The sequence below is a fragment of the Anabas testudineus genome, chromosome 8 (genome assembly GCF_900324465.2).
Source record: "Anabas testudineus chromosome 8, fAnaTes1.2, whole genome shotgun sequence".
Taxonomy (NCBI): domain Eukaryota; kingdom Metazoa; phylum Chordata; class Actinopteri; order Anabantiformes; family Anabantidae; genus Anabas; species Anabas testudineus.
The window spans coordinates 850931-862792 of record NC_046617.1 but is presented as its reverse complement, the minus strand read 5'-3'; the positions used below and the strand labels follow the sequence as shown (position 1 = coordinate 862792).

Sequence of the window (11862 nt, the reverse complement as noted above, 5' to 3'; positions counted from 1 at the left end):
CAGTTTGTGTGGACGGCCTGTTCTAGGCAGATTTAGACGTGTGCCATATTACTGCCATTTCTTGATGATGGATTTCACTGAACGGGGATGTACAGTGCCTTGGAGATTTTTTTGTATCCATCTCCTTATTGTTTTCAGTTCCCTGTTCTCTGAGTTGCTGGGAATGTCCTTTTGTCTTCATGGTGTAATGGTAGCCATAAATAAATATAAATAAACAAGTTTCTTTATACTGCAAACACTTGAGAAGCATTCACTGCACTCAGGTAATCCCCATTTCACTAATTGTGGGACTACTAGCACCAAATATCTGGACCTCTGTTGGATTAGGTCAGTCATTTTAAAGGGGGTAAGTATTTACGCAAACACTGATTTCACCTTACATATTCATACCATATATATTTTTTACTTTGTAGAAACAAGGTCAAACTGTCATTAATGAGGTCTTTTTTTTAGATGTTCTTGTCAAAGCCGCCAACTTTTATTGACCATGACTGATTCCTCAAGGATGTCTTACCTTTGATTAGCACGTCCATATTAGATCAGATCAATCTGTCTTTACAAATAGGCTATGTACCACAGGCTTTTAAGGTTGCTGTAGTCAAGCCCCTACTCAAAAAGCCTACTCTGGACTCAGGGGTCTTAGCGAATTATAGACCAATATCCAATCTGCCCTTTATCTCTAAAATCCTTGAAAAGATAGTTTCTAAGCAATTGTACGACCACCTGCGTAGCAATAACTTGTATGAAGATTTCCAGTCAGGATTTAGAGTACATCATAGTACAGAAACAGCACTGGTAAAGGTCACTAATGATCTTCTATTAGCATCAGACAATGGTCTACTCTCTATACTCATCTTGTTAGATCTTAGTGCTGCATTCGACACTATAGATCACAACATTTTATTACACAGACTGGAACATGTCATTGGAATCAAAGGAACAGCACTAGAGTGGTTTAAATCGTACAGTGAGGGAAAAAATTATTTGAACCCCAGCTGATTTTGTAAGTTTGCCCACTAACAAAGAAATGATCAGGCTATAATTTCAATGGTAGGTGTATTTGAACAGTGAGACACAACAATGACAAAAAAAATCCAGAAAAATGCGTTTCAAAAAGAGTTATAAATTAATTTGCATTTCCACGAAGGAAAGAAGTATTTGATCCCTTCGAAAAACGTGCTTTAGTACTTGGTGGCAAAACCTTTGTTGGCAATCACAGAGGTCAGCCGTTTCTTGTAGTTGGCCACAAGGTTTGCACACATCTCAGGGGGGATTTTGGCCCACTCCTCTTTGCAGATCCTCTCCAATGTTTGGCAACTCGAACCTTCAGCTCCCTCCACAGATTTTCTATGGGATTAAGGTCTGGAGACTGACTAGGCCACTCCATGACCTTAATATGCTTCTTCTTGAGCCAGTGATTTGTTGCCTTAGCCGTGTGTTTTGGATCATTGTCATGAGGGAGTACCCAACCACGACCCTTTTCAATGCCCTGACTGAGGGAAGGAGGTTCTCACCCAACATTTGACGGTACATGGCCCCATCCATCCTCCCTTTGATGCGGTGCCATTGTCCTGTCCCCTTGGCAGAAAAACACCCCCAAAGCATAATGTTTCCACCTCCATATTTGACAGTGGGGATGGTGTTTTTGGAGTCATAGGCAGCCTTCCTCCTCCTCCAAACACAGCGAGTTGAGTTGATGCCAAAGAGCTCGATTTTGGTCTTATCTGACCACAACACTTTCACCCAGTCTTCCTCTGAATCAGTCAGATGTTCAGTGGCAAACTTCAAACGGGCCTGTAGATGGGCTTTCTTGAGCAGGGGGACCTTGCAGGCACAGCAGGATTTCAGTCCTTCACGGCGTAGTGTGTTACCAACTGTTTTTTTGGTGACTATGGTCCCAGCTGCCTTGAGATCATTGACAAGTTCCTCCCGAGTGGTTCTTGGCTGATTCCTCACCGTTCTCATTATCATTGAAACTCCACGAGGTGAGATCTTGCATGGAGCTCCAGACCAAGGGAGATTGGCAGTTAATTTATGTTTCTTCCATTTGCGAATAATTGCACCAACTGTTGTCACCTTCTCACCCAGCTGCTTGGCGATGGTCTTGTAGCCCATTCCAGCCTTGTGTAGGTCCACAATCTTGTCCCTGACATCCTTGGAAAGCTCTTTGGTCTTGGCCATGGTGAAGAGTTTGGAATCTGGATTGATTGATTGCTTCTGTGGACAGGTCTCTTTTATACAGGTAACGAGCTGAGAGGGCTGCCAATGTCAGCTCGTTACCTGTATAAGATCCACCTGGGAGCTAGAGATCTTGCTGACGGATAGGGGATCAAATACTTATTTCCTTCATGGAAATGCAAATTAATTTATAACTCTTTTTGAAACGCATTTTTCTGGATTTTTTTTGTCATTGTTGTGTCTCACTGTTCAAATAAACCTACCATTGAAATTATAGCCTGATCATTTCTTTGTTAGTGGGCAAACTTACAAAATCAGCTGGGGTTCAAATAATTTTTTCCCTCACTGTATCTATCGGATAGATTTCAGTTTGTACACGTTAATGATGAGTCTTCCATGCACAGCAAAGTCAGCTATGGAGTTCCACAGGGATCTGTGCTTGGACCGATTCTTTTCACTTTATATATGTCCCCTTTAGGCAATATTATTAGGAAACACTCTATAAATTTCCATTGTTATGCAGATGATACCCAGCTATATTTATCTATGAAACCAGGAGAAACTAATCAATTAGTCAAACTTCAGGAATGCTTAAAAGACATAAAGGCCTGGATGACCTCCAATTTCCTTCTCCTAAATCCGGACAAGACAGAGGTTATACTGTTTGGGCCTAAAAATCTCAGAGACACTATGTCTAAACACATTCTCACCATTGATGACTTAGTTCTGGCCTCAAGTAATACTGTAAGAAACCTCGGAGTTATCTTTGATCAGAGAACTGCCTTTTTTCACCTAAGAAACATTGTTAAAATTAGGAGCATCCTGTCCCAAAGTGATGCTGAAAAACTAGTCCATGCATTTGTTACTTCCAGACTGGACTATTGTAATTCATTATTAATAGGATGTCCCAATAACTCATTAAAGAGCCTCCAGTTAATCCAAAATGCTGCAGCCAGAGTTCTGACTGGAATTAGCAAGAGAGATCATATTTCTCTAACGTTAGCTTCTCTCCATTGGCTCCCTGTTAAATCCAGAATTGAATTTAAAATTCTTCTCCTAACTTATAAATCCCTTAATAATCAGGCTCCATCTTATCTTAAAGACCTCATAGTTCCTTATCTTCCAAGCAGAACTCTCCATTCTCAGACTGCAGGTTTACTTGTGGTTCCTAGAGTTTCCAAATGTAGAATGGGAGGCAGAGCCTTTAGCTACCAAGCCCCTCTCCTGTGGAACCAGCTCCCAGTTCAGGTTCGGGAGGCAGACACCGTCTCTACATTTAAGACTAGACTTAAAACTTTCCTTTTTTATGAAGCTTATAGTTAGAGATGGATCAGGTGACTCTGAACCATCTCTTAGTTATGCTGATATAGGTTATTCTGCTGGGGGACCTCTACTGATAAACTGAGCTCCTCTCCTCTCTCCTTTCTCCTGTATCAATGCAAATGCCACCATTGCATGTCATTAACTTTGTGTCTTCTCTCTCTTTTAGTTGTGTTTCCTCCTCTCTGTCTCCCTCTCTCTGTACTTTTCTGCAGGTATCCTCGGCCTGGAGCTGTACATCTCCAGAATCCAGTTCATCTGCCCAATGTTCTTGATGCTTGTTGTTGTCTTTATTGCCTGCTGTTCTTTTCTCTCTTCTCTTTCCACTCACCCCAACCGGTCAAGGCAGATGGCCGCCCACTATGAGCCTGGTTCTGCTGGAGGTTTCTTCCTCTAAAGGGAGTTTTTCCTCTCCACTGTTGCCTAAAGCTTGCTCAAATGGGATTGTTGGGTTTTCTCTATAATTTTTTGTATAAATATTTTCTGTAAGGTCTTAAACCTTACACTGTAAAGTGCCTTGAGATAACTTCTGTTGTAAATTGGCGCTATACAAATAAAATTGAATTGAAAATTGAATTGAATTGAATTTAAAAATGTCAATAAAAGGATAAAACATCCAAGGGGGTGAATACTTTTTATAAGAACTGTAGATCCATATGTCCCTGGATATTCTAAATCATCTTTTTGGACACTTTGCATGACTTTAAAAGTTACATCCTAACACTCATGAGCAGTTTTCCAGTGGATAGGTGTCAGATCAGTTAATTCACAAGCCAGCAAATTGCATTCGCCAGCACAACTCTCACAACATGAAGTGATGTCAACTTCACATTCTGAATTTTGTTGTAGATGAGCATCAATCAGCCTGTTTGTCTTTCTTTCATTCATTCACAGTCGCATTATCACTTTAAGACCAGGTAACACCTCAAAATGTACAGTAATATTTTAGAGAGGATTTCAGTAAAATCACCATCAACATGAATTAAGTTGTAAACTGTTACGGTTAATGAATGTGGGGCAGTGCACTTAGTCAGAGCGCAGGTTATAGAATAACAGGATAGGGATTGGGAGGTGGAGAAGATTACAATAAGAGAGAGGGGGAGAAGGCAAGAGCGCTCCAGCCTGAACCCTGGGCACACACTCACGCTCCTTTCCAACCAAAAAAAAGAAAGTGACTGAATATTTGTATTATCTTATAATAAATGCTCATTTGATCTGTATTTATTTGTCTGGGGTTTAATCGGTACTACACTGTACTAGTTAAGTCTCTGACTATCAAAGCCCAGACAAAGAACAGTTGTGGACAGATCCAAAGATGGCAGTTGAGATGCTTCCTATTATGTTTCTCTTTGCATTCTACATCTGTATCAACAGCATTTTTTGTTCCAGTAAAGAAACTTGCATCACATTAATCTGTTAAGTGCACCTACTCAGTGTTTGCAGTTGATATTGTTAAACAGAACATACCTGTGGAATAAAATGGAATATAGAGCAAGACATATTGACAGTCCTACCTGGCAGTCTCTTCAACGAGGAGGGGGCAGTGTCTTGCAAGGATGGCCTGCCAGCCTGGGCCTTTGTAGAATATGTTAACTCTGTTGAGTCCAGGGAAGCTAGAGACACACACAATTAACATGCACATGTATACAGGTGCTGCCAAATATTTACATTCTTAAATTTAAGAACTAATCAGTATAACACAGAAACAAAGCTGTAGTTACATCTCTGCATCAAACCTAAATGACGATGAGCATCCATGTAGATTCACTATAAATGAACAAGTGGTGAATTTTATAATATATATAGAACATACTGCATATACTGTATTTAAACAACATCATAATGTGGGCCATTTGATACAAAAGGACCTATCTTCTGTGCAGTTTAATACTTATCCATTGTTTGCTCTCAAGCTCAGATGTCTTCAGTGTATAGTAAAAACAAATGGATTTGCCTTGTTTCTCCAGTACCTTTAGAGGACACTGTACATTTGGCAGGCAATCACTTAAGGCATAAATGACCTTTTTTAAGCAATACTGATGATGTAACTGCTGCATGATAAGCTTGAACAAAAATCCTGAGGACACTTCCAACAAAGGAAAATGCCAGAGTAGTTGAGTAAAGTTTGTAAAATTATAATGATAATAATGCAACACTTTGCATTCTGGAATAATACAAGCTCCCCTTGTTTGTGAATGAATTAATGTTCAGTTGTGGTTCTTGAACTCAATTTGAATATTTGGTACTAAGTGTTTTAGTCTTTTACCAGACTGACCAGCAATTTATTTAAGTTATACACTGAGCATACTTCTCTTAGATTAAATGTACTAGTAATGTTCAGCCTACTCATTCTAAAGTGCATGCTTTCACTATTAGCCTTTTCTTTGCATAAATACTTTAAAAATGCCATTTGACAACAACTACTGCAGCTATTAGCTAAAAAGTCCCAGGTTTCTTGCAAAAAGACTCAGTCCAGTACAATAAAATTTGTCCAGGATCTGATTAAAATTGACTTCTGATCTGGAGACAAGATATTACAGTGGCACACAGTACCTGCAGCCAGGTTGAAGGTCCTTCCCTTTATGGAGCTTTGAACTGGAGAGAACCAGTTTAACATTGAGCCAACAAGAGGAAGTTGCCTTAGCAACCCCTGTAGGACACAGAGGAAGTCAAACATTTGAAAGAATTCATTCTGTAGTCATATAGCACATATAGATGTTTACACATATCCAAAACCATCACAAATAAAAGACAAAACATACATACCTCTTCAATGAGTTTCTCCTCATTGGCCATTTGCAACTGCAGCTCTGCCTCCAGGATGCCTTTCCTCACCACCTCGGTCATGTTCTCTAATAGCTACACAAGAAAGAATCACTATCACTATAACTTTTTAAAATTATAATAATATTTTACTGCAACAACTTCACCTTTTCACAATCAGTGCCGAGGGGTAATGCTATTTAGACACCCTGCAGCATAAATCAATCATGGTCAATAACAGTCAGGATTTAAAGTGTTTTTTCTGTTAATGTAAAGTACATCATAGTACAAAAACAGCACTGGTAAAGGTCACTAATGATCTTCTATTAGCATCAGACAATGGACTACTCTCTATACTCATCTTGTTTGATCTTAGTGCTGCATTCGACACTATAGATCACAACATTTTATGACACAGACTGGAACATGTCATTGGGATCAAAGGAACAGCACTAGAGATAGATTTCAGTTTGAACATGGTAATGATGAATCTTCCATGCACAGCAAAGTTAGCTATGGAGTTCCACAGGGTTCTGTGCTTGGACAGATTCTTTTCACTCTATATATGTCCCCTTAGGCAATATTATGAGGAAACACTCTATACGTTTCCATTGTTATGCAGATGATACCCAGCTGTACTTATCTATAAAACCAAAAGAAACTAATCAATTAGTAAAACTTCAAGAATGCTAAAGGCCTGGATGTCCTCCAATTTCCTTCTCCTAAATCCAGACAAGACAGAGGTTATTTTGTTTGGGCCTAAAAATCTCAGAGACACTATGTCTAATCACATTCTCACCAGCAGCAATAGGACAGTGTCCATTACTGTCCTATTGCTGCTCAAGTGGGATCAACTGGAGACTTGTTAAGGAGTTATTGGGACATCCTATTAATAATGAATTACAATACATTTCTTGTATGTATGAAGTGAAGAAGATATCCTGGTCAAAGATAACTCTGAGAAACCTTTAGCAGAAATGAATATATTTTGTTCTTAGATTACAGTAATTAAAACCTTTACACATTGTTGACTGGTTTTAGTAATGTGTATGTGCGTTTCATTGTACTGATTGTACTATATTAAACTTTAAGCTGCCATGTTGGCCAGGTCTCAATTAGGTTATTAACCTCAGTCAACCTGATTAAATCAATTCATGTTACATAAATGTATAAAATAACCTTAAATGTAGCTAATGAAACTGTGACAAACATGTGGCATTCACTCACAAGTAGTCATTCACCCACCTCCAGTCCACCCTGTCATACCTTATGCCACTCCTTTGCCACCCCGTGTTTATGGAAGTACACAATGACCATGATGATGGCAATTATAACTAATCAACATATAGCAATCACATTTTCACAATGAAGTGAGCTATAAGTTAATAACCAACTTAAATATTTTTTTAATTTTCAAGGACATTTTCAATCTTCAAGTATTATAGAAAATAATTATAGCAGTTACCCTCCCACTCTCCTCTATGTCCTTCCCCAGGGTAGCTATCGTGTCCACTAGTTCTGAGACATCAATGTCTTCAGTTACCATCCCCACGAAAATACAGCTCTCCTCTGTCCCAAACTCGGGGCCTAGGGAGAGGAGAAATAAACAAGTTTAGATAAATACTGTAAATCACACTGATCACAGGTCTCTCATGCATGAAAAGACACCAACCAGTGGAAAAGATGATGTCAGTGTCAAGCTTTTGTAGTTTCTTCAGCAGCTCAGTTTTTATTCTCTCCAGAGCCTCCTTCCTTCTGCTCTCATCCATTCCTTGAGACTGTGGCTCGTACCTAAATATGAACACACCCATCACAATCCCATATTCAAATCCTACTTAGCACTGCAGTACATTTTTTCTCAAAATTCTATAAGCAATACCCCACAATGACAATGTGAAAGAAGTTTGTTTAAGATCTTAGCAAATTTATTACAAGTCTATCTTATCTTATCTTAATAGAGATAAAGTCCTTTTCTAGTTTCTACCTGAACAGCTTTAACTCATACCATATTGGAGATTTGTAACTGGCTGCTGAGGCAAACCAAGCCTTTCTTGCTGTTGCTGTTCATGCTGGTTCATCAGTGGTCAAAGGGAATACAATGTTTTTTAATCACTGAATTAGCTGAGCATCTTTAAAACACAAACTGTGCCAGATACAGTTTGACTGATTGCAGCCATTCACAACATGGCTGAATGCACTTACCTACCTCTGTGGAAAGACAGTGTAACCAACTAATCAAATGTGTTACCTAATCATAAATCTCATTTTACTATCAGTACTGTTCCTTAGCAACACTGGAACCAATTTACAGTCAGCTATATAACTGTGCTGATATTATTTACAACCTAAACTACATGACATGATCACTGAACCACCATCATCCACACTTGACCACACATAACATCATTGTTAGTCACCTAATTTTTTTGTACTGCTCATCACACATAAAGGTACAATAAACAACTAAGCTAGTATCAACTCAATCCACTCTGCTCCACCCAGACCTCCCTCTCCTTGCTCAGCTCTACATTCTGATATGCTCTGCTCAGCACTTCAGCAGTGTTGAAAATACAATAAATGATAATGTTTCACAATTTACTAATTAAGCAGAAACACAGAATTAAAATGTTCTGATTGGTTAGAAGGGCAAGCCAAAACACTTTTAGAAATCAATGCAAGCAATACTGCCAGTGCTGTTCACTGACTCTGGATCAAAGGACATTTCAATTTAAATCAATATTTCAGTCATTTTAAACATTAACCTACATTTTGGATTTTACCTGAGAATTTCATAAAAAACACATTTATACAGATTTTTTTCCCCACCTTTATATAAATGCACTGAGTTTATTTACAATTTAATTTATTTACTTCCAGTTGCCAAACTTTGCTCCAAATCCTTTATACAAATAGTATAAAATAACATTTTAGAGTTAGAGTAGAACACTGGCCTGACCCTTATTGTGGTTGTGCAAAGGTACTAAAATCGGGTTTACAGACTGATGTGATAGAAGATGACTGTTACTCTTTTTAACGTAAAACATAGAGTACAATTTCAATGTTTATCAAAAGTGTTTTTGTCATGCAACGAAGATGTTGTCATGCAACGAAGATTAATTTCTGAAACATATCTAGCCTCACCGGACACCTCCAATGCCAGGCCAGCTGGGTTCCTCTATGTATGTGAGCAAAGGTGAATGTCGATGGGTCTCCTCTTTGAAGTTCTGTCTGAGGCACAATGTAGATATCATCAAAGGCACGAGCTCCGTCAGCTTCTCCACCAGGTCCTCAACATCCTGCTGCTGGGTCCCCAGGACTAGATGACAGGGAGAAATCACAGTTGTGACTGCTTTCTTATAGCTCGTGCTGGTAGCATTTCACAACAATAAACATAAACTCAGGCAGAATGTTTTGTGTGTGCATATGTGTCCAATGTTACCTGCAGCAGTTAGAAGCGGGTTGAAGCGAACATAGGTACCGTCATCTTCAAGCACCACTACATCTACACCACTGGTGGGAACTAGGTGGGCCAGCTGATCACACAGCTACACACAGGAAATACATCAATTCCATATTCAGACAACTTAAAAGTGAAGAGTTGAAAGCCCCAACAAAAATTCTGTCTGTTTTATCACTATCCTGCTGATGTTTTTTTCATGCTAAAGTCAAGAAATTCATAGTCATGGATTGAGAGCTTAGACCTAAACATCACTAATACTAGGAGCAGCAAACAGTACATATCTGAACAAACTGTGAAGATAGAACTTGTGAAGGTGTCACATAAAATATTGATTTGATTTGTTTAGTTTTTTTTCTAATGGATAAATAAAAACATTTACTGCATTATTATTATCTTCACATTACAATTCCTGAAACTATACCATCAATGCCAGATAGAAAGATCTGACTCTTCCTGCAGCTAAATCTTACACTACATTTATTAACTACTCTCTAACTGTGTGTGCTGCTTGCTGCTAAGCAGATAGAGACAGATTAGAAATGAGGTTGAGGAGAGAGTTTTTGTGTTATACAAAACAGAATGCAACATTTTGCTAATTTTTTAACGTGTATTTGACTGAGAATAGTACGACACATATTAAATTTTGGAACTGAGGAATTTGATTGTTTTCTTAAAAACAGATGCTGTTTTCCATGCTGTGATGGCATGTACCCCTAGGCCATCACAGATGCTGTCTTTTGTACTGCATGTAGATAACAAGCCAGATGACCTGCAATTTCCAAAATAAATTTTAAATTTTGACTCATTAGGCCACAGGACTCTTTTCCATTTCCAGTCTTTTGTTGCCCCTGTTTCAACTTTTTTTAAACATGTTTTGAAATGAGCCGATATTGAAAAAAATTTTGCTGCAAGGAACTGTACAGTCATAATTCTTTCTTGTTACATCACATCTAATGATTTGATACACTATTAATATATAAAATATTGGTTACAAGTTAATATTTATGCATTGCTAAGTTAAAGAACATGTTAAAAAAGGGACAAACATTCACCCATCTGTTGAAGGCATCAAGAACCTCTTTTTCTCCAGGACAGTAACCCTCCACTGAACCCCCACTGGATCCTAACAACATTGGACAAAGTGAAACTGTGTAAAAATACAGGTAGATGTTGACATTACTACTCTGTATGATCATCATGCAAAACCTCTGTGAGAATGGTGGCTTATTTTTGACATTTGCAAGCATATGTGAGACAAAGTAACATTTCTAAGCTTTTTTAGATTTTCAAATGCATCGTATGGACCTTTGCCACTACAGAGTGGGTGGAGATAGGACAAAGAAGGTGCAGCCTCTGAGAGTTAAAAAAAAAGTTAAAAACAAAGAAATCACATGTACGTAAGTATCCACAACATTTGCCATGACGCTCTGGTGCATCCTGGCTTTAATAATCATCATTGTCTGTAGACCTCTGAGACATAATTGTATATGTAAGAAGTTTGGAATGAAAAACAAAATTCTCTGGACTGATAAAACAAAGATTTAATGCCTCTTTGGCCTAAATGCCAAGTGTCATGTCTGGATGAAACCAGGCATTGCTCAGCACCTGGCCAATACCATCCCTACAGTGAAGCAAGGTGGTGACAGCATCGTGCTGTGGGGATGTTTTCCAGTGGCAGGAACTGGGAGACTAGTCGTAATCGAGGGACTGATGAATACAGCAATATACATAGACATCCTTGATAAAAACTTGTTTCAGAGTCCTCTGGACCTAAGACTGGGCTGTTGGTTCATCTTTTAACAGGACAATGACCCTAAGCATATAGCCAAGATAAAAGTGGAGTAAATGTCCCTAAGTGGCCCGCCAGAGCCCAGACTTGAACCTGGCTGAACACCTCTGGAGAGATCTGAAAATGGCTGTTCACCAATGTTCCTCATCCAACCTGATGGAGCTTTAGTGGTACTGCAAAGAAGAATGGGATAAACCGCCCTAAGATAGGTGTGCCAAGCTTGTAGTATCATACTCAAAATTACTTGAGGCTGTAATTGGTGCTAAAGGTGCTTCAACAAAGTACTGTGCAAAGGCTGTGATTGTTCGTTTATTATATTTAATATATGCAAAGAATAAAAAAAAAAAAAACT

The 11862-nt window shown here is 38.7% G+C and overlaps 1 protein-coding gene across 2 annotated transcripts in view; it reads right to left on the bottom strand.

The window, feature by feature from the left end:
* The window catches only part of pdxdc1 (pyridoxal-dependent decarboxylase domain containing 1), a 41571-nt gene that overhangs the window by 3177 nt on the left and 26532 nt on the right, over positions 1–11862 (bottom strand). For both annotated transcript variants that reach the window (XM_026350126.1, XM_026350116.1), the window contains exons 15-22: positions 10774–10844; positions 9701–9806; positions 9403–9577; positions 7934–8052; positions 7727–7848; positions 6265–6357; positions 6052–6148; positions 5013–5111 (exon numbers count right to left, since the gene is read on the bottom strand). In XM_026350126.1, the coding sequence (XP_026205911.1) occupies positions 5013–5111; positions 6052–6148; positions 6265–6357; positions 7727–7848; positions 7934–8052; positions 9403–9577; positions 9701–9806; positions 10774–10844 (882 nt within the window). The remainder of the gene's footprint in view (positions 1–5012; positions 5112–6051; positions 6149–6264; positions 6358–7726; positions 7849–7933; positions 8053–9402; positions 9578–9700; positions 9807–10773; positions 10845–11862) is intronic.